The sequence below is a fragment of the Poecilia mexicana genome, unplaced genomic scaffold (genome assembly GCF_051168715.1).
Source record: "Poecilia mexicana isolate PSO_F unplaced genomic scaffold, ASM5116871v1 scaffold_16, whole genome shotgun sequence".
NCBI lineage: Eukaryota > Metazoa > Chordata > Actinopteri > Cyprinodontiformes > Poeciliidae > Poecilia > Poecilia mexicana.
In genome coordinates this window covers 27,536,847-27,561,197 of record NW_028263385.1, presented here as the reverse complement: position 1 = coordinate 27,561,197, position 24,351 = coordinate 27,536,847, and the positions used below count along the sequence as shown (strand labels likewise).

The window sequence follows — 24,351 nt, the reverse complement described above, 5'->3', positions numbered from 1 at the left end:
GACAGTTTTTAGACCTTAGTGTACCTACAATGAGACTAAAATTACAGGTATTACATTGATGAATGAAAAGCTCCATTGATAAAAAACTAAACCTCTTATCTCACCTTTTTGTGACCCACACAGTTGGTGCTGTTAAATGTTTGCTATGGCCTGGTCAGAATCTGTGGACCATTCCCATTCTTTACATTCGCTGCTTATCTTCCATAAAAGACATGGGGAAAATTGCAGGAATGTGCAAGTCATGGAGGTCATATGAAATGCACAGAGAGGCTGTTAATCATTCTACTCAAGTAGAATAGACCCTATCCTCTTGCACACCTAAATAAAATCCTGACCAACTAATTGACGTAAGAAGAATTCGTAAATCTTCTTATGAATCCACTTAATCCATCTGTGAGTAATCCAATCTCAGCAGAAATGTGGCTCTATTCTCTGAAGATTTCAAAGGTTTGTTAGAGAATTAGTGAACAAACACCATCATGAACGTGCTGGACAGGTCAGAGATTAAGCTGTGGGAAGGTTCTGAGCTGGCTCAGACAGAGCCGTCCACCTAAGACAGGGCCGTCCACCTAAACCGATAAGAGAACAACCAAAAGGCCCTTGTGGAAAAAAAACTGATCTAGCCATCAAGTAATAATGGCAAAAGAAAGACCCATTTGCAGTTTGACCATTCAAATTCATTGAAGAATCTCTGGTAAGAAAGAAAAGTTGATGTTGACAGGCACTCTTCATCCAGCCTGACTATTTTTGAGCTGTTTTTTGTTGTTGTTTTTTTGCAAAGAACAGGCAACAAATTTCACAAAATATGAAAAGGTTTAAGTGGAATGAATACCTTTGGAAGGGTATGATAATGAACGAAAGAACTTCTGTGTGCCTTTCCATCATGTCAATTCTGGATATGTTTGTTTCTGGTGTGAGGACATGGAACGGCAGCTTTCCCTATTGTGCAGAGTCAAATGCCCTCCTTGCCCCCCCTCCCATCTGTTTTCTGCTAAAACAGCAGCTGTAGCAAGGTTCAAGAGGATTACCCTCATAATAAAGCCATTTAAATCCGTCCCTTCCTCTCAGGAGGAAGAGAAACAGCACACATCAGCTCCCAAACATCTCTTCAGGATTCTACAACCTGACTAAGCGTTTCCCAACGAATACCTCGACACACCGCACATGGTCTGCCTGTGCGCCCTCATTTCTAAAATCCAATGGACAAATATGGGTTTGTTGTTTGGATTTGAAATTTCCAAAGTGTGTGGAAATTTAAAATCCACACACTTTGGCTTCCATACACAACAGATTTCTTTGTTGTAATCCTTAATAACTCTATTATGTCACAGAAATTACTTCCTCTCCAGTCTCAGCCTGAGTCTGTCTTATGTAAGTGTTTATAAAGATAATAATCCTTACTGAAATACGGATGGCTCTTTGTTTTTGGAGTGCTGATAACAATCAAAATGAAAAAGAAAAAAAAAGAAGATCAGTATCGCACAAATTAGATCAGGGTGTTTCAATTTCTTGAATGCTTTTCCAGTCATAACATCCCTATTCAGAGATATAATCTACTGTACAGCACTGACTCAGACTTAAAAAAAACAAAACAAAAAAAACTAACTTCTATATTTATGAATTAAAGTTCAAGTTGAAATCAAAGTCACGAAACACAGAGAACTAAGTTTGAAGTTCCCCGTCAGTTGTTCTTGCTCTAGCAGCTTTCAGGTCTCTGGGTGACCGGGACTTTGCCTCCATTCACTCCTCCCTCCAAGAGTCATGACCTCCACCTCAGCAACGCCGACTTCCAAAGGAGACCAGTGGACCGTCGTTACCGCCTCGTCTCGGGCAAACATGCTGACGCAGGGCTCCCTAAATCAAGAGGTGTCAAGTTGTGAATGCACAGGCACACTTGTTGGTCAAACAGCCTTGAAAACCAAACTGCTGTTGACTTAGGGAGGGCAGCCTTAAAGCGGGTGGAGGAGGCACAGCTCCCTTGAGGCAGCCCCTTTCATCCCGCGCCGTTCGGGTCCCCCAGGAGCCCGAGTGCTGCTGGGAAAGGGTCCAAGGCAATCAGCGATCTCTGAAGCTCAAAGTGTGCACCGCTGTGCCGGCTGGGCTTCAAGCTTTTGAGATGCCATCCTGTCACACGCTCAAGGGCCTGAATAAATACTTCGCCGGGAGAAAAGCTCTTACGTTAATAATAACCATCTCTGTGGACTTCATCTAGCATCCTGGCCGATGAGCTGAACACATGGGGAGAAAACTATGATCAATGTTTTCTACATAGACTGCAGACTCAGACGCAGACTCATTGGATTAGGATGGACTCCACATAATAATGGCGCCACTTGCCTCTGGAATCCTCCCTTATTGATGTGAGCAGCAAAACAGCAATGCAGCGAGGCAAAGTAGAGGAACTGCTTATTTACTGAATGTCATACAAATTACAAGCTTGTTTTGATGCATTAGTGGGACAACACAAGTCAGTACTCGCACTTAATCACCCGTCTGGTCAAGTTCATTTTCATCGTGTGTATGTCAGTATGTCATTCAAATGTAGGCCTGCAGCCAACGGTTATTTTAGTTATCGATTATTCTGACGATTAGTCGGATAGAAGAAAATGCATGTAGCTGTGACATAGGGGATCTTCTGCCTTGATAAAACTTGTTTCAGGTATACTGAAGAGTCTGCGGTTCTTGGTTTTACATGTATGTTAAAGGAAATTCTTCTAGAATTAGGAACATTCTGTATGAGGGGTGAATCAGCTGATTGTGAAGATGTCTCACACTTCCATTTCACTGGTAACATTTACAGTCTAAGATTTAGAAACTAGTTAATTTGTTACTTATTTACTTGAGGTTTAGGTTCACCGGAAAAAGAAAAGAATTCTGACTTTCTTGGAATTCTGACTTTGTGTCAAACTACATCAAAATACAAATAAATAGTTGACATACATTATTGACATTGATGTATGACAATTATGTCAGTATGTCCTTGTTATAGGATTTGTAAACCTTAGGTAGGTTTGAGTTGTAAGACTAATGATGCCTGATGATGCATTTACAGTTCCACCAAAAACTGATCAACCTTTGCTTGGTGAGTCTAAGGTTTAAAAACTAAATAATTTGCTACTAATTTATTCCAGAAATGAAGTTAAAACAGAGGATTCAAGGCCAATTCTGAGAGGGAAGTCAATCTCTTTCAAAATCCATATGAATAGACAAACATTATCAGGTGTATCTCAGTTATACACAAATAATCACATAATGGCTTCTTCCTTGCAATCTTTTGAAGACTGGAGTTTTGTAGATTTCCCTGATGATTCATAAACAATTCAAACAATTTTGATTCTGAGATTAAAGTCAAAATTATTTTATTTTCCTGCTGCCCCTAATCATTTTCCATATTAAATTAATTAATTTGAGTAAAATATTTACAAAGTAGGGAGAATTCACTTAATTCAGTTCAGTATAAAAGTATTGGGATTTACCTACATGACTTTTCAAAATTTTACTTTCTTTATTTTTCACTGCGAGACTTCCATAAATTCTAAGATTTATTATACGACAAAAGCTCCCCTACTGTAACACGGCAGACAAGAGCAGTATTGAGGTGAGCTGAAAGAGGTGAGATGCTTTAGGTGAGCTTGATGGGCAGGTGATGAGGCTCAGACAGTCTCCTTCATTCTGTCTGGGACAAACTAATGGCTTCTCCCTTGTATTTGGTGCTGAATAAACCTGGCATTAGAGCGCTTATGATTGCAGTCAGCTGAATTGACAGACTTATCAAATTACATTCTGCTGCCCCAGAAAACAACCCCGTTAAGAGCATGCAGAACAGAAGGTTAACAAAAATATTCAAGTGTGTGTGTATACAGCTTTCCGTCTGTCTGGGCGATCCACTCCAGTCTATCACAGGAATGTCTAGTCACCCGCAGCGTGTGCAGTCAACCTGAAACACCTGGCCACACCTGGCACAATGCAGACACACACACACACACACACACACACACACACACACACACACACACACACACACACACACACACACACACACACGCTTCTGTGACACACGCATGCATGCATTGAGCTCTGCAATCCATCTACAAGGTGCAGATGTTTTCTATGAGGCCTGAACAAAGACTGACCTGTCACGGTTTTCAGTTCACTTAAGGGAAGGATTGAAACCTAAATGTTGACCTTGCTGTATTTAGCTTTAAATATGGTCACTGATCTCTAAACAGACTTTTACAGGTGCACACACACACACACTGAAGCGGTTTAATACCTGTCTAGATGAAAGCAATTTGCACCCTGTCCACACTTTTGATCTTGATTCATTCTTGAAGCACTAAATGCTTCTGTTCATTTCCATGGAAACCTAATTTGAAATTAGTGATAAAGTGTCCAGTTCAAACATGAGCTCATAAGTCAGTTGCTCAATGTCTCTGTGTGTGTGTAAAGCATTTTGGTGTCGTTGGGTTGACAAGCTGCTATACAAATATGCCATAAAGGAATTTACCATAAAGTTAATATCTGGAACTGATCTAGTGAGTTGAAGGAAGTAAAGAAACTTGCATACCCAACAGACCAGCACTCTATCCAGAGGTTTAAAAGCACTTTGTAACAAGCCCACATTATGCACACAGAGGTAAATGGCAGCTTGTAAAAAAAATGTTAAGTTAAAATAAACCTGATTACTGCTGGAATTTACAGCTCTGGAAATCGAACCCCATTGAAAACCTGGTTATTCTACCAAATACTGATTTCTGAACTCTGCCTGAGTTAAAACATTAGTATTGTTGTTTCTAAATGAACATGAACTGATTTTCTTTGCATTATTTGAGGTATGGAAGCACTGCATCTTTTCTAGTATTTTGACCATTTCTCATTTTCTGCTAATATACTAAATTTTTGTTTGGAATTTTGGAGACATGTCAGTAGTTCATAGAATAAAAGAACAATATTCATTTTACTCAAACATATACCTATTAAAAGTAAAATCAGAGAAACTGATCATTTTAAGTGGTCTCTTAATTTTTTTTCCAGAGTTGAATATCTGACTCTAGCAGTAATGTTCCAACCTTCCAACAAAAGAGCAGTTGTTCTCTGCGCTTTCAGGTGATGAATCATCTTAACCCTTTCATTTAGAGAGGCGTGCTCCGAAAGGTTCAGTCGGAATTAGGGAAGTATTTTAAAATTACTTCTGTCCTCTGAATAACAATGAGACACCAATTGTAGGGAAGTTATTTTCATGCCTCCAAAATATGTAACTCATGATGATAATGTTACTTTGAAGAACATGTTCACACATAAATGTTATACAATACTATGAGCGTAATTGATAAAAAAATAAAAATAAAAAAAAAGCTCAGATACTGATTCTTAAGCTGCAGAAAATGAGAAAGTATTGACTACAGTTCATATGGGTAGCAGTCATATCAGATTCTGAATTCAGGGGCCGCTCGGGAATCATTGGCTGTCCTAATTAGTATTTTAGTTGCCTTTTATCTGGATCTAGAATTTGGAAATTCCTAATTTGGTTCTGGTTCTGGTTCTAGCCTACTCTGCACCTACAGAAACAGAACTAAACAGGGATGAAAAAGTATCCAGCTTCTATGCACAAAAAATCTGGAATAATTGTTCTTAAAACTGCAAAATATCTGAAACACAAACAAGTTGATGCAAGCTTATCCTATATATCAACTTGCACTGGACCCGCAATAACTGGATCAAGATATTTGATGCGTATTGATGATTCTCATGATGGCACTTGACAAAATATAATGTCTGCTACTGGTTTCACAACTGGTGACTGTTTGATGTGATCAGGATGTTTTTGTTTTCCTGATGTAAATCATTTTGAACTGCCTTGTTGTGGTATGTGAATGTGCTATGCAAGTAAACTTGATGGACTGATTAAAAAATACAAATGGTATGCACCGCATAAAGTCTTATAAAGTCTCACCAATTCTACTCTTTTTTTTTTTTTAATCGCATAATCTTCTATTAACAACAATATAAAAATAAATGTGAAAAATAAATGTGAAGATATCTTCATCCTGTTTTCCTACTGCTTAACTTTTGTTTATAGTTTCATGATTGGACCAAAGTAGCATTTGTCATAACTGAAGTTATTAATGATTCGTTTTTTGTATTCGTCATGCTAAAAGAAGCTTAAAAACGAAGCTGCTACTCAGCATTAACGGAGGAATTTTCCCACACAAAAAAAAGGATGCTACATGTTGACAGGAAGCCAAGGTGGGAATGAGAATGACACAGTCAGTAAAACTACCAAAGGACATGGGAACCTCAGCTCGCAGCATAAACAAGACACCACTCAGTTTTTCCAACAAGTGTCAGCAAATAAACTTTTATAACCAAAAAATAAACTTCCTACTTTCATGCTGATACACAGAGAATTTCATGGAAATCCAAGTTGCAGATGGCTGTTTCTGAAACGATACTGCTTCGATTTTTGCACTGGATACATTTTAATAAAACTGTGATATGTCCCCGTTTGAATATATGTGTGGAAGAGCTGTTTGGCTATGTGCAGAAACTCAAACATACCATACAAAATTCCTCTAAAATAACAAAAAGAATCACAAGTGCAAAGTTTAAACAAAGTCTGACATGTTTTTTATGATTTAAGTACTGAATGTGAATGCTTTTGCATAAAGGAAAACTCCCAAGTCTGCAGAGCAAATCTGAGTGAGTGAAAGCAGCAGCCAAACCAGAGTAAGTCTAAACTGGGAGTTAAACGTTGCTGCACAGAGTTATCAGGACCGTCGCCATCTGGCATCAGAGCCTCACTCCCTAATCATCATGCGCTGTTCAGCACATGCCAGAAACAAATGCCCTTAAATACAGTGTTTCATGGTGCAGTGTCGTCTGCGGTTGCAAATGGCAGATCTAATTCAAACGCTGTCTGCATGTGAGCTCTCCATTTAATTTAGTATTCTCAGCCCTAAATGATGCATGCTGTTTGTAAGTTTTATAGACTTCAATAAACACAACTTTGCTCTTTAGTCTTGGGGATCAACACGAGTTTTGTGGGATTTAGCATTAAAGGGATGAATGACAGCTTCATTTTTCATTTCGTGGCCCTCTGTTTTAGAATGTAGGTCATTGTGGGTCTTCTATTCAGCATCTATTCACTAAGTAGTTTTTATTTTTTGCAGCTTTGCAAGCAGGTAAAATGTGCGTATAAAACAGTTGCCATGAAAGGCTGCCGGCCATTTTACACTTTCAAATTTTGTGGCCTGTGGCCTGTTAAAATCTGACCCCACTCCATTTTTGTTTTGCATTTCGTGAAGGAAGTTGCGCTCAGTGCCTTCTTCAGAGGTTTTTGTGCCGTTTACTTCAGTGGTTCTTGGTGCAGCGCCACCTACAGGCGAGCGGCAAAACAGGTTGCTCAAAGGGTTTGGATTTTTTAACGCAGTGCAGTCCACCAGATGTAAATGTAACAAATGTAGAAATTTTGTCTACTTGACAATCAGGTGTGAAAAAACCCTAAGGAAAAAAGGATTTTGGAAAAGTCTGAACCTAAATCTAATTGTCATTATGTGTAATTACCCCAACAAGCCTGCTTTTAAATATTGAATGAGCCAAAATTCCTACACAGGAAATCACAAAAGCCTCTAAACTGCAGCTGTTGCTACCAAGGGTGACATAGCAAGAACTTTTAGGGATAATTACTTTTTCATACATGGGCAAACTGGTTTGGTTAGCTTTCTTTTTTGCCCCAACAATCAATGAAGTTAAGAGATGGCAACAGGAGGGTAGGAAGTAGGGCTACAAATTGGCACCACTGTGAAATTATACATGAACACAAAGGAAAACAGCTGCAATTGTCGTTCTCTTAATCTTTTCCCATCATCTGTATTTTCCAACTTGAGCAACAGCAGAAAACCAGTGAATGGTCATGTGTTACATCAGTCGGGTGCTCGACGTGATTACACATCTCTAATTAGATGACAAGACGGTTTCTTTTTCAAATGTTGCTGTTGCTGTCCAAAGTGGCACCGGCAGAGAAGCGAGATGCACACAGATACCTCATTAAGGTGATCAAGCATCGCGACAGAGGACTTCTGTGGAGCTCTGCTCACCACCATAGAGGTTCCTTTCTGCACCTCATACCCCACTCTGTCTCTTTATTGCGTACAGAAAGCACCTATAATATCCACCCATGGAGGGAGGGAGGGAGAGCGGTAGGGCTGTGTGTGGGTCCATACATCCGTGGAGCGAGGCGTACGCGAGCAGAGAGATTAGAGGGAAACGAAGCCTGTCGATGTGAGGACAGGCTGCTTTCAGCGCTGCATCCCTCAGCATCAATTAGCAGGTTGTGCCGTGACTGGTTCCTGTTAGGGGTAAAGTGGACCAGCTAAGAGAGGTAAACACACCTCTTCCCAAGGGCTTGCAGAAAGCTGGACGAGGGTAACAATGTAGCACTGCCTGAGCCACAAGGACCCGCCTGTACCTGACTCCCAACATGCTCCAGCAGTCATTTCCTACCTTCTCCTTCAATTTCCTGGCCTCCAGCTCACGTAGGAGAACCGACAGTGAGCAGTTCACCTGGCTGCATAGGCGACCATTTTTCTTCCGCTACGCTCACCTGGGTTTGGGTTTGGCATGGCCGGTTCATCAGGTACATCCACCGGCTACCTGGTGTCTACTTCAACACACATACAGAACATTTGCTTTTGTTTCTTCCGTTTCTTTTTGCAGAACAAGCCGTGTGCCAAGAAGAAACAGGCACATCGCTCTTGACTGCTTTTTCCTAACTAAAAGTTTTTATACAAGCAAAAATCGCCTTATAAAAGCAGACTTTGTTCCAAAACACAGTTAGCTCATTTAGGATGGCCAGCTTTGAAGTGAGATGAAAAACTACCTTGTAAAAGTGAAGAACAAAAAGACTGTGGCTCATAACGTTCACTCTTCACACCACTTGAAAATAAGAGGGCAGATTGGGAGAATAGAAAAAAATAGGAATCAAATTATGAGAGGAATTGATTTAAGTCTGAGATTTTAAGGTAATAGTCTGTAGAGGTAATTTAAAAGATTAGTTAAGGTCAAGCTCATGAGATACTTTGAATGTAAAAGATTACACTCATCAATAGCACAAAGAACATTTTGATTTTGTGCCTTTAAAGACCCATTTTACTGTTCACACATGTAACCTAAATTACATTTGAAACCAGAATTCAGGGCCTAATTTGGAATTCGTTCTAAAGTTTCTAAACTTCAAACGTTAAAAAAACATTTCAAACACTCAAATATTCCTGAGCAAGTCGTACACAAGCTGGAGACCACTTTTAGCCATCATTAAAGAAAAGACATTTAACCGCTTCTTATAAAAACGCAGGGCTCATTTAAAATTGGTTGCTTTCATACTTTCGAGTGAGGTTGCTTGGTATTATCCTGCTTTAATCATTCCATTGCGTGTGTGGGATCATTTTGGAACACCCACTTGTGTTCAATTTGAACCTTGTAGCTGTTTAGTTCAGGTGAAGTTCAACACAATAGGAGTGGAGATGCTACCTCAAACTCTAACTCTGTCTTCCTTGAGGATTGCTACAGAGTTCTTGGGACTTAAAGTGTCGTTTTGATTTCAGCAAACATTCTTCCCCATTGTGGCCAGAAAACACAATCTTGGTCCTGACTGACTGTAAAGAGTAGCTTTACAATCCATTTGTATTGGTATTGATTTTGCAACCAAAGTGGAGGCATGTAGCTTGTAGCTTGCATATTCTCCCTACGCATGAATTCTAGTTACTCTGGCTTTCTTCCAAGCATGTTAGCATAATTAGCATCTCTTCCCAACAGTGCACAGACAATGAAAGGGTGTATACAACCTAACCCTAACCTTACCCTAATGGATTTCACTGATCAAGAGGTCAACCAATTTAAGTTTCTATGTTCCAAATTTATATTATTCAAATATTAGTGTAGGTGTGTGTATTTTTTTATCCTGTATGTTTGACTCTTTTAAAGTTATTTGGTGTACACTTATTTCATCCTCAAAGAACAACTCTTCAAGTGTGTAGAAATTATATTTGTGCCCATGGCAAGTGTATGTAAACTTATGACTGGTCAGTCTTATTTCCATGTAGATCCCTATATCCAGCCCGTTGAAAGAGGTTTCACTGTTCACTGGGCGTGGTCAGTGGCCCAAGGCGTAACCTGAGGCGTAAACAAATACTTCACAGGACTAAGACTAAACGCCGAGGCTATAGGTCCTTAGGGAAGCAGTAATGTAAAGCGGGGATGATTTATATCAAACCCGGTATGCATTCTGATGAAAATTTGTTCCAACAGAGTACTTCGGAAAGAATTCAGGTCAAAATTTTAGGTTTTTTTTTTCTAACTTAGCTTTGGACTCAATGTTAAAATCCCTTCGTAAGTAAACAAGATTTTCTTAAAAACTAAATCATTTGTACTTAAAGAGACAATGTAAACTTCTGAAAAGAGAAACTTATCAGGTCCATGAAGAAAATGTTTCAGCTCCAACAAAATTAGAACTGAAACAATTAATAGAATTAATCTGATTATTCGTGATTAATCAATTATTGAAATCATCTCCAACTAGTTTAGTAACCGATTAATTGTCAACTGGACTATACAGACTCGAAACAGCCTGCATAGTCCAGACTGGTGAAAAGAAAAAAAAAACATTCAGAGCAGTAATTAAGCCAAAACTATAGAAAAAATATACATTTGAAATTAAGATAAAAACACTTTTGTCTGCAAATATGTCTTAGCAAAAACTCCTCAGATGGACAAGCTTCACCTGGTTTAGATTTACTAAAGGTATGCTAGAGTACTGCATTTTAGGCAGTCAAATGTTTTTTCTTATTTAAAAACGAGAATTGAATTATTAATTTAATGTATTTTTAATATTGTAGTAAAATGAAAGGTATGTAGAATGTGACATTTTTTAATGCGGTAATCACCAGAATAATCGACAGATTAATCAATTACTCAAATAATCGTTAGTTTCAGTCCTAAACAAAATACCACAAAGGGAACTCAGAGAACAAAGGAGGATATTGTGACAGATGCTGAGTCGGTAAAACATGTCCCTGCTGTATGACGTGTTCAAATCAAACTTGAAAGCAAAAAGACATCTGACTTTTTTTGGATTGTTCTTTTCAGGAAGTGTCAAAAAGTAAAGTCAGAGAAAAACTTGCAACAGTTGCTACATTTCTGCTTTGTCAGCGGAGTCCTGTCATGCCTGGGATACCTCCACAGTGAGCATGGAGGGCCATAGCATGCAAGGCAGAAATTATTTTGCTTATCATCCAAAGAATTGTTGGTCAACATAAAATGAAGTGCACTAAATTTTAACAAAATCTTTCTCCTACAATGTCTATGTTTTACTATTAAAAGCATATGAAGATATGGTACCTCTATGTTCAAACCAGACAAATGAGCTTTTCGCATTTAGCGCCACATCTTCCACCAGAGTACACACACATGCCACTGAACTCCATATTGCGATACAGTAAATCAAACATGTGGTGCTGGTGGGCAGCACTGATGAAGCCATTAGCAGTCATCAGCAACTCTGTGCACCAGCTCACTCACGCCACAGATAACGGCCTGCTGGAGCTCCACTATCCGACTTATCAAGAACCTTCCTGACATCTCACCCAACCACAGTAAACCAACGGCCACCTTTATCAACTCTGAACACCTTACTATGTGAAATATATTGCTTCATGGTCAAACTTCAAGCTTCTGGGTGTCATATTAAGAACACAATGCGTTGCTGAATTGAGAAGTAGAGATTACACAATGCGTGGTTCTTGTTTGTATTTAGTCCCTTTTATTTACTCTGGTACCCCTTAATAAAATCCAGTGCAACCGCACTGTCCTCAAAAGTGACCTAGTTACACATCAGCCTGAACCTCACGATCTCCACTCTGACCCCACGGCGGTGGGAGGGTCAGGCTTTTGGGAGAGTTTTGAGCCACAGTGGCAGGGAAGAATATTTTTCAGATTTGTAATTGTAAAATACTTTTGAAAACCATCCATAATTTCCCTACCTCTTCACAATTTTACACTACACTGTGGACGATCACACACACAAAAACATTCCAATAAAATACGCTCAGGTTTTTGGTTGTAATGCGGAAAAGATTTCAAGGTGTGTGAATACTTTTGTGAGGTAATGTGTAGCGTTTTAGTATTACAGTGCATTTCTTCTGGAATAAATCAAATAATTAAAATACATGTTGCCCTTTTTCTCATTAAAGGAACATATGTGACAAAAAGAACCCCTCAAAAAAAAAAAAAAAAAAAAAAGGATCCTAAAAGAATTCTAATTTTTAAAAAAAGAAGAAGAAGAATTTCTAAAAGAGAGCAGTCAGACAGCACTTTGTGGACTGAGTCAGAATGACGGCGCCTGTTTTGCTGGTCAGTCAGCACCATAGACAGAAGCCCCTGTGGCCACAATTTGACCTCTGGGGCCCCAGACCATCATCAAGCCAAGAGAAAACACTGGAAAGCTCACAGGCACAAATGAGAATCAGCCTATGTAGCTAATTTAGGTCTACTTACATAACCCATTGTGCATTGTCATTCCAATACAAATGACAAAATAAACAAAAACTGAGGAAACATTGATGTAAAATATGGGAATGAATGAGCAAGCTATGAAGTCCAAACACCAGTTGGCTTCTTGTTTTTTTTGTTTTGTTTTGTTTGTTTTTTTAATTGGGAGTAACAATTGAAGTCACTGCCGGACATTTTTCTGAGGAAGTTACTCAACATTATTTACTGCCTGGTTATGTAACTTCTCTATCTTAGTAAAGCTATTTAACATGATAAAATGCAACATGCTGAATCATGCTCTTTCACATGTCCTTTCGTTGAATTATTGCTTCTCTTTTACTGTGTTTGAAGCAGTATTGCAGCGGTTTAACTGAAGTACCCCCTCTCTGTGCAGAAGCAGCGTTTGGTCTCTTTAAATTCTAAATATAACCGCGTCTAAAGCTGATACCCAAACGTCCTAGCTAATGTGACGTTCACTGGCTGCCTCTGGGCTCCGTCAGGGCTCTGTGTATAAATGCAAGCCATCTAAAAGTTATAAACAAATGCGCCACATTCGTCAACATTTTGTTTAGTAGTTGCTTCTTATGTAATGGGTAAATTGATTACGTCATTCATAATGTAGGAGACACTAAAAACGTTGAAAGTTTACTTTAGTTCGGTTGCTAATTAGAAAGCAAAACTTTGTTGTTTTGAAGCAACTCGCTGTTTGGGAAACTTCACCCTCTAAAGGTTTTCTAAAACCAAAAGAAAATGATATGACAGACAAACACAATATTTTCTTGCTCGTAGCGCTAGCTTAAAATACGTTGACGTTTTCGTACCGAGTAGTAATATCTCCCACAGCGCCTGAACTCAGCAGCTTACTTGCCAACGCTTGTTGTTCAAAGAAACAAGCAGAAAACTCCCACGAACTCCCACGAACACCCACCTTGTTGAGGTGGGGATTTCTGGTGACATCGTAGCCCTTCTTCTTGGTGTAAACGAACGTCTTCCCCTTGTCTTCGGATTTGTGCATCTCTGTTTCCACCGACTCTCGTCTGACCAGCCCGCGTGCCATCTTGTTGCCTCTTTAAATAGAGTCGCTCTGGTTGAACCGTTGGGAACTCAACAAGTGGATGCGCAGGTCCAGCCGCGTAGCTCTGGTCGCACGTCCGCCCAGGGGGGTTTAAGAAGAGCAGGAGTCTCCTTATCAGTGGAGCTGTAAGGTCATGGTATGAGCAAAGTGTCAGCCTGCGTGGGGTGACCCAACAGGAGCCTATCACTAGCACTAAATGGTTACACATGAAACACGCTTGAATTGTTTGAATTATTTCAGCCCAGTGCAACAACATAATAATAAAAAAACACATTATTGTAATCAACAAGTTACTGTATTTAAAACCACATTCAACATTTGCTGTTCCATTCAAATTTGAAGCACAGGTCCTAAATTAAAATTAGCTAGTGCCTTACAAAATATATATATCCACACACCGCTAAATTGCTCACAATTTGTCACGACTGCCACCAGCTTCTATACATTTTTGGGGATTAATGTAAAAAGTCATCACATTTATTCTTATATTTCAGCAATTAGGCAGTTCAAAGTGCTTTTACATGACCCATAATGAACAAATAGTTCATTTTGTCAAATCCCTTCATTAAAAATAATCATTGTTAAATATACATCAAAGATGAATCAATGTTCCAGTTTTTTTTTAATCAAACACAACTCTACACAAGTGTGTTTTTAGTCTACATATATAATGTATATAGGAACTCAGTATTTTGCAGTAAGTTTGTTCCAGATTTGTGGTGAATAAAAACTGAATGCTGCTTCTGCGTGTTTGTTTGCAACCCTGGGGATGCAGGGTGGACTCAAACCACACACTGTGCATACCGTTATAAATTCATAATATTACATAATTGCAAATTTAAAGAAAAATGATTTTAACATTCACACTCTGTAGAAGCACGTCCCGCAACAGTTACAGATGCAAGTTCGTTTTTTAGAAGGTATGATTATTGCTATCCATTCTTTGTGAAGACAAAATGCATTTTAAATCAGTCCTTTAATGATTAACTTAGATTGATGTCTGAAGTTTGTCACTTCACTGCATGAATATGCTTTAATTTAACCCATTTCTTTACACTTCTGGCTGCAATCTTCAGGTCGTTCACCTGCTTAAACCTCCATGCCTGTCTCAAATCTTTTGCAACCTCTTGGTAGTTTTCTCGCAATATTTTATTTTATTTGTCCCAATCTATCTTCCCATTAACTCTTAACAGCTTAACAGCATCTCCACACCATAATACTCCCACCTCAGCCATACAACCTTTTCCCACATGTTTATTCTGTCCCCTATGCTTTTGTCACGGCGAACCGCAAATGTAACTTCTTGTGGCTTTCTTTCAACAATGAGTTTTCTTCTTGCAATTCTTCCGTAATGGTGAGGAAGAGGCGCTGCTTTTGTTTCTAAAACACAGAGTTTGAAAGATTGCAACAGAGTCAGTCATATCCGCAGCCAAGGTCAGCCTGCAGCCTTCACACAGTTACAGTAGGACGGTGTTGCAACACTGAGCCTGGCAATTTAGCATGAAAAGAAAAGCTACTGAACCCTCGGTCCACGTGTCTGGTTACAATGAGGTGACTGATTATTATGCTCTGCCTACATGGGAGCAGAGTCTCACATGGACGCAGCAGATGATATGATGAGCTTTTGCTCTCCAACTAGTCTTGATTATTTTTCTGTCATCTTATAGTCTCTAAACACTTGTCTAACTGCCAGTTTGTGTCTTGTTAAGAGAACTTGAACTCTGGACGTTGCTCATTGGGGGTTTCACGTGTGCGCAGGGTGTGAACGATCATTCTGATAAAGCTACGATATCTGCGGGGTAGAAGGTGGAAGCTCTGTTCTTATTCCAGGTTTTTTTTTTCTTTCATTTTCTTGATATAAATGAGAAGATCTTGCATGTCACTTGACAACAAAGATTTTGTTATATTGCGTGGCAAAACACAAGATGGAAAGTTTAAAGTTTTGTGTGTTTATTTCCTTACATTTCCTGAAATGTAAAAAAATAAAAACTAACTAGACACAGGAGTATGAATTTGATGGCTTCCAGAAAAGGAAATTAGCCTGTATTTTTAAGTTTATTGGCATAGATTTAACGTTATATCCAAATATTCAGCTGTAAATGAATGTCAGTGTGTGGGACAAATCAACGGTGACTTTTACAGACATGTCAAACCTCAATTGACCCATACAGTATGTACAAAAAATGTACCATATATATATATATATCTATATATATATATTGCTAAAGAATGTACAAAAATGCTCTGACAGTACTTTTATAAGATGTATAAAAAGTTGAGATGGTGATTTTTTTTTACTCATTCTGTCAATTTGCTGCAGAGGAATCATAGTGCGGAACCAGGAGGCTGCTGTCTGTGAACACATTTCAGTGACGCATCCAAATATTAAATTAAAAGCAAAATGAAGAAATAAGAAGGACGGGTATGATGCTGGTCCCTCGGAGACCAGGCTGTTTGAGGAAATTCCTGGTTGTCTCACATGGTTTCAGCATGAAGTGGTTCCATTTGGCCGCGGGCTAACTCACAGACCGCTTTTTCCTCAAATCAAACTTCTTCTTCTGTCAAATGGATAAACCTGAATGGCCTCTGTGAAACCACTCTTGTTTCTCTGGACTCTCACCGATTAGCAAAACACACCCTGCTTGGTGGGAACATAGACTTTACGGGGACTTTTATAAGCACATGTGCTCCCAAAAACTGCAACTACAGATTTCATTGGAATACTAGGTTTGATTGTTAGATTACAAGTACCTTTTGAAAATTGACAACCGTTAAGGAGATATTAAACATACTTTTCATCAAGGCTACATTTCTGTGTTGACAATTTCTTTTATTGGTCTGATATAATATTCTAATTTTAAATGTCATGTTTTCATCGAGCATAAGCAGAAAATCATCAGAATTAACAGAAATAAAGTCCATCTGCAGTGCAGTTAATCTACATAATGCGTTTGACTCAGTGACAAAGTTCTAGAAATAAATGGGCTTCTCAATAATATTCTAATTTATTGAATGGGTCTGTGATGTTTACATTTAGTCATGTAAACAGTAAATATTTGTCTATCCAAAGGTTCTATAAATCATGACATGATTTAAAAATTGAATGTTTTTACTGTTTTCCATCTTATCAGTGTATTGAAAAGCAAAAATGAAGCACATTAGAGGAACGTTAAAACCATTCACGCATAGAAAGCATACACCCACCATTTTGAATTTGTACTGTGTGTGAGGCGAAGGATGTGCAGCATCAAGACGGGGTTCACCACACACTTTGCTGTGATGTTTAGTTTTAAGTTTTTCCGACATTTCAGGAACAGCTGAGCATCTGGGAATGAACTGAGCGTCACTGGTTAGACAGATACTTATTAGGCGACTTCATCAGAAAGTAGGTCGGGCTGCTGTAAGTTGGAGCTACTCCAAGAACTTAGTTTGAATCTTTATCTTTATCAGAGTGAGCACTTTCATAGTATAGCATAGGATCAAGTTATGTTGTTCTCTGCAACTTTAGTGTTTCACTTTGTGTGTTGGAGTTGTCTTCAACTAAATCCAGGCTACGTCCACACAGCAGGTCTTGATGCTCAATTCCAATTTTTGATGAAATCAGATTTTTTTTTTTTTTTTTTTTTTGCTTGCACATTCATACTACTAACCCAACTGCAGTGAGACTTCTGTGTGAAACGGTTGCATCCCCAAAGCGACCCACATTCTTAGAAGAACACTGATGTCACACTTTAGCGCATTATTTACAGAAGCGATAATGGATGGAGCCATTCATGGATCGATTTTAAAGTTTATTCAGCAATGAGAGCCAACAGTATTGTCACAAAATCATATGAACATGAAGAAAGTGAATAAAAAGAAAGCACAATTAATTGCAACAACCTCTAGTGGAGCATTGACTGCAACTTAGAAATTTGTTTGGACGTGTAGTCAGAGCCATGAGGGGCGGGACTGCGACGTGATGCACTTCGGCGACACAGACTTCTTTCATGATTTCACAATTATGAAAGATTTTGAGCCGTTGTTTACGACATGATTTAATGCATTTGGCTTCCGCTGGTACAAAATTACGACATGTCTCAATGGCACAAAGTCCGGAGAAAAAACAATATGACCGTTCAGAATGCAGATACTTTGAAAAACTAACAGATATGTAGAGTTATATACCTAAGGCCATCAAAAAGCAAAGCAGACATTTTTTGTGTTATCTGGTGTTAACTTCAGCATACACCACCCCCAAATGAACAACAAAAATATATATTGTACTTTACTATTGAACATATAATCCTCATGCATTCAGATTGTGGAAACAATGTGCACTGACTGACCAGCAGTGACGGTGTGCACGCCTTCAATAGAACGACGCCTTGGCAGGCCGTTTCTCTACGGCAGCCAATGGAGGAATACATCTGCAATGATTTTAGAAGAGCAATTACTGTTGTCGGTCAGTCTTGGAAGGGTTTTGAGGCCACTCTCAAAATATTTGGAATCAATTGTTTTACAGCAGGGGGAAAAATACGCATGAATGGAAAACACTGAAAACAGATTCCAGTCTTTCCAAGAGTGGACGTCTCCGTTAGCCTCCCTCCCCTTAAACCCAAGAGTTCAGATTTCAGACACTGCAGTTAGCATGCTGCATATTAAGATTATGAAAGTACATTTTGGAAAATGAGTAGAGTTTTTTTTTTCTTATGGTTTTGCTGAGATAAAGCTTTTTCTGTGTTAAAATAACCCAACACTATGGCTCAGTGAAGATGAGTTTAAGCAAAGGGAAAATGTCCTTCACACAGATATTTGCTCATAACTCTTAAAGTTAGAAAAAAATAAAATCAAAACAAACACGGCGTTTCAGCGTGATCACCTCACAGCAACAGTCGGTCACGATCGGGGGTGGAGAGGGGGTGGAGATTTGCCATTCTGGATCTGAGCATGTCGTATCATCGGATCGACTTTTGTAAAGTAATCCAGAGGTAAATGTGAGATCATCTGTTTGACAGCCGAGGTTCGGCCGGGTCACGCCAGAGTGAACCCAAACACTGCAGCCATTTTGCAACTGAGTGGCTAAAAATAGACAACAATCAATATATTGCTACTATATCCCAAAATCCAAAATAAAATGCTTGGAGATAATCTAAGGAAATCTGGATGTATTTCCTTAGATTATCTATTCTAAGTAGTATTCAAACTACTTACACAACAAACCTCAGTGTATTTTAATGGGATTTTATGTGTTGGAGCAAAATATACCAGTGCATGACTGTTAAGCAGAAAATTTAATTAAATGCTTTTTAATATTTTTCCAAATATTCTGAAAGATTTGTGTATTTGAACCAACCCCAATCAGTCTGATACTCCTAAATAAAATCGAGTTTAATTAAATTAGTTCAGAAGTTGCATAACTAGTGGAGCCAATGTGTGTGTAATTTAACTGGAGGCTACAAAACAACTACAGCTGAGGTTTTACCTTCTGCCAGGAGAACAACCAGAAACAAATAGCCAGAGCGAAAGTGGCCCAGTAAAAGTCCACTAAGTTCAGCTGAGAACCTGTGGGAAGACATGAAAGTTGGCCTTCTCCACACCTTCTCTATTTAAACTGACATGAGCGATCTCTAGGGGTGCAAAGCAGGTGGCGACAAACCCCTAAATACTTGCAGCTGTAACTGTAGCTAAGTTCTTTCAGTAACCTTTGCCCTTTTTTCACATCTATGCGAGCACTTTGTGTTGGGATGTCAAATAAAATCCAAGTAAGATGCATGAAAGTTTGTGGCTGCATTACAGCAAAACGTTAAAAAGTTCAAAGGGTACAGCTAATTAAAAATGCTTCATGAACAAATATCTACAAACTTGAATCTGGGGTTAAGAAGTCTCTCAAGTTTGAGGTCGTGCTGTTGACAAGTAAATAAATAATAAGGTGTAATATTGTTTCTAATGTAGTTTTGCTACATATTAGAAAGTCTTATTCTGTACTTTGTAAAGTAGACAAAATCAGCCACTGACAGTGCAGGGAACCCAGACTATTGCAACTTTTATTATCCTGTAGAATATTGAGAGTGTGTATAATTAGTACAATTTGCCAGTTCTTGTAATTTAGATATAAACAAAGTTAAAGTCTGATTAACAAGCTAAATGTAACCCAGGAAAGATGAAAAAACAAAGTGAAATTGGCAACAGCTCAGTGTTTGATACCGATCAGCGTGACCAGTCAATGTGTTCCTATACACAACTGCATCCCTCTCAATCAGCTTGTTTATCACGCTTTCTCGCCATGTTTAAATAAGCAATTGGAACGATTAACGTCTGCCATCTGTTTCTGTGCGAAGGACGGGAAGTTGTTCCTGAGCTTTTCAGGCAAGGGGCCAGCTGGCAGGAGGATGGCATGAGGAATGCATGAGAGTTTGGGACACGCCATAAGCCAGCCAACTGGAGCTCATCACGGCACGGTGCTGGAGCGATCAAAGAACTCCTCTACCCGGACGGCGATGGTGGGAAGTGTTTATTGTTAATCTGAAAGACCAGAGTCTGGTTATGAAACTGTGATTATTATTATTATTATTAATAAACTTTAAATTTTCTCTTTTTTTTTCTTCCTTTTTTTCTTTTTAGCTTGAATTGAAAAATGCAGGAACAAGCAGAAGCCCCAGGAAACATAACAAGTTCTTAGTCCAATAGAAAAGCTTCGTCTAAAATGAATAAGCAATGGGATGGCTTTAAAGCGTGACTACTGTACAGAGTTTTTTTTTTTTTTTAATGCAAAGGATGGAGTAAAATCTTTAACAAGTTAAAGGGGCAGTATTATCCAAATTTGACTTTTTTATTAAATCATGATGTAATGTAAATATTTCTCATCAAAAACATACCTAGGGTGCTACCTTGATTCTTTCATCCATGTTTGAGAAATCCTTTAATCTCCCATGGCAACCATTCAGCTGTTCAAAAAGCCTGGGAGGACCTAGCTCCGCCTTCCAGGATGAAGCTCCTCCTCGAAGCCCTCCCACACCACTGCCCCACTCAGCTCCTTCAGACTAGCCAGCAGCATTTAGCAAACACCTAATGGAACTGAACATCTGCTGAGCTCATATATGAGCTACTTTTCAGTAAAACACTGGTAAAGGGTTAACAGTGGAGTTGTGATGACTTCCTGAAAGTGAAGTTTTAGAAAGAGCAGGAGTTTTTAAAGAGACAGAGGCCCAATTTAAAGGCATTAAATTTTAAAGTTAAATTTCTATCAAGTCATGTTTGATATATGCAGTATTTTTATATCAACTGAAGGTAACATAGTTGCTTAATTGTCTTATAAAAATGACACTATGTGCCTAGAAAATACACAATACTGCCCCTTTAAACTATCCTTTTGTGATAAATATCATAAATCCAGAATAAATTATGATCAAGTAAATGTGATAGCAATAACACAGAGTCATGCAGCTCATCTTCTTAAGGTCTCTTAACATTTTATGAGACCAGGTGTTCAGGAAACCTAACCACCTGTTAGGCCGTGTTAATAACACACATGCAGCATCTCCAGGATGAAACTTCCTCAGTTTACATTTCACATCCATACATACCCATCTGTTCCCACTTTCCCCCGACCCTGTGAGTGTTTTTCCTTTTGTTTATCCTCTTGGGGATTTTTTTGGCCAGGAAGAGAAGCAGGCAGCAGACAAAGGCAAATACAATTACCGAGAATGGAATCGCACACAAACACGTGGGTTTTTTTTTTCTCTTAGCGCCGCCTCATTCGCTGCACACTGACAGCAGCAAACTTCCTGTGCAGTAGCCGATGGTGATGGACTCACAAACATGCTCATTAAAGGCAATTACAGCTAGCCTCTTTGGAGCTAGGAAACCATAGCTTGTGGCTGGATTGGGACATGTCAGTATAAACTGAAGAAAGATTGTTCAAATGACTCATTAAATTAAATTGAGACGTCACTTCATACAGAAGCTATAAGCTGTAGCTGGCTGCAGCTAATGTAGCTCAGCCTGTGCATTAGCTAGAGAACGTTGTATCACGAAGTGGAGGAAGTTGAACGTCGAGACTTTTCGAAACCAGGTCCCAGAGTCGATCAATTTCAAAACGTCTGCTTTGGAAGACGACGTTTTAGCTTCATCTCTGTCTCTCTCTGTCTCTCTATCCCACAGGCGCCTCACTCTCAAATAATGGTGCGTTCCAGTTGTAGTGCAGTAGCAAAGATGAACTGGAACGGTTAGACAAAATCAGACTTCCTTCTGGAAGAGCGGGAGCAACTGCAGCTACACCCAGTTATGACTCGTAAGGCCGACTGTGTGTTTCAACTTGGCCGCTCTTCACGTCAACAATAGTAAGCTGTGGTGGAAATGTGTTTATTTTACAAGACGTGTGTAAGAGTACGTCTAAGATCAATATTTCATGTATTTGGTCAGCATCCTTTGTTTTCTTGTCATTGTTCTTGCACAGCTGTTGCACATCTCACACGTTTCCAGTCCAGTGACCCCCACCACAGTGTTTATCATTTTTCTCTCAGTCATCAGCAAATCAGCAGAGTTTCCATGATATCTCCCTGATTTCCTCTCTGTGTTGCCTCCAGTGTTGCTGGTAAGATTCTTTCCAGTCTCATATTAACAATATTACCCGCTCAGCTTATTTTCATCTACGCAACATCAACCGTCTTCGCCCTTCCCTTACTTCCCATTCCGCTGCCATTCTTGTTCACTGTCTTGTGACATCACGCCTGGACTATTGCAACTCCCTTCTGTTTGGTCTCACCCAGAAATCTCTTCATAAACTTCAACTGGTCCAGAACTCAGCTGCCCGTATCATTACTAAAACCCCATCCATGCACCACATCACTCCTATCTTGCAAAGACTTCATTGGCTGCCTATCAAGTTCCGCATAGAATACAAAATTCTTCTGTATACTTTTAAGGCTCTTTACAATTTTTCCCCACTATATCTTTCCAATCTTATTCATATTGCCATTCCCTCTCGTTCCCTCAGATCATCCTCCTCCATCCATTTGTCTGTCCCCTCTGTCCGTCGTACTACCATGGGGAGCAGAGCTTTCAGTCGCTCTGCTCCCCAACTCTGGAACTCATTACCACCCCACCTTAGAAACATAAAGTCATTCCCTAAATTTAAAACTGAACTTAAAACACACCTTTTTAGATCTGCCTTTTCAACATGACACAATTGGTTTGCTTGATTTTTTATATAGATTTTTTACATAGATTTATATATAGATTTCATATAGATACATTGTTGTGTATTTATTCTATCTATTTTTAATTGCTACATTTTTTATTGTTTCTGTTACTTTTCGCTCTTTGTACGGTGTCCTTGAGTGCCAGAAAGGCGCCTTTGAAATAAAATGTATTATTATTATTATTATTATTATTATTATTGTTTTTGTTTTGTTTAGTTTTTTTCTGCAAATTGCTTAATAGTAACCTTTTTTATTATTTCCTATCTGTACATTCTTTCCAATTCAGAGGGTGAAATGTACCTTTTGGGTTTCTTGCATCTTATCACGCTATATGGCCTTGATTCGAAATAATTTTCTATATGAATTTTCTTTTCTCTTTTTTTTTTTTTTTTTTTTTTTTTTTACTTTTTATCTCCAGACATAAGTATTAACCATCATGTCAAACCAGGACAGTGAGATTCAACTGTTAGGGGCATCTGTACATTCTTTCATCTTTTCTAATAAAGTAGAAATAAAACATGGGGACAGGGCAAAATACATACATGTAATTTCAACCATTTTTTGAAGGTAAAGAAAGAAAAAAAAAGCTGCTACTTTGGAGATAGATAATGTAAAATAAATCATAAAAAACTCTTGAATGAAGCATTAACTCTTGTTTGAACTCTCAACAGAGTAAATGCACAGACTGGCATTGGGCCTGTGGTGCACCTTCAGCTGCAGCGGAGGAAGTGGGTGGATGTTTTTGCTTGGCTCCTGGGGGACACTCAAAGCCAAGCAAGCCATACGCCCAAATATACATGACTGCTCTCACTCCTTTAAGATCTCTGCTTCTCCTTTGAGTCCACGCATGACCTTCCACCCCCACCACCAAAATCAATGGGCCCTTTCACTGATTGCCCCTCATAATGACCCCCTGTTTGAGTCCAGAGTTATCGAGGGAGCTGGAAGAAGAAACAATTTCATTCTGCGACTTATCTGTGGAGCACAGACATAAAGTAACAATAACAAGATGGAACTTTATATTTTATTATCTCGTGAAGAGTGCTACAGTATATACTGTAAAATGGAATTAAATTTCTGTTTTATTTTTTAAAACATTTTTTAAAAAGTGCTCAAGATTTAACATTTAAATGTCGACTGCATGTATAAAGTGTATCTGTAAGCAAAACAAGTACAAGCACATTTTTAATTTTTACAATGCTCTCCATTTGGTCTTGTGGGGAATATTACGAAAATTACCTTACAAAAGCAGTACATATTTTTGCTCTGAAAAGGGAGACTATCATCTTTTCTTTATTATTAATTTTGAAAGGTTAAATGAATTGAGTTTTATTTTGGTAAGGGTATCATTTTAAAACTGTATGCAGCTCATTTTTATAGACAACATCCTTCCAGCTAATAAGGCCTTATCCACAGAACCAAGGGAACAGAAAAATCGTTTTTCCGTACTTTCCTCCTTCTTTCTCAGAGAAGTCCGGACAGCATGTTGGAAAATGATCACACCTCCTTCAGCCAGATCCCCTCGACGAGTCCTTCAGAGATAAATATCCC

General features: G+C 38.8%; 1 protein-coding gene across 1 annotated transcript in view; it reads right to left on the bottom strand.

Annotated features, from left to right (window-relative positions):
- The window catches only part of me1 (malic enzyme 1, NADP(+)-dependent, cytosolic), an 85,667-nt gene extending 71,939 nt beyond the window's left edge, over positions 1-13,728 (bottom strand). The window contains exon 1 of the mRNA XM_014967447.2: positions 13,472-13,728. Within this exon, the coding sequence (XP_014822933.1) occupies positions 13,472-13,600 (129 nt within the window). The 5' untranslated portion in view covers positions 13,601-13,728. The remainder of the gene's footprint in view (positions 1-13,471) is intronic.
- Between the last annotated feature and the right edge of the window lie 10,623 nt (positions 13,729-24,351).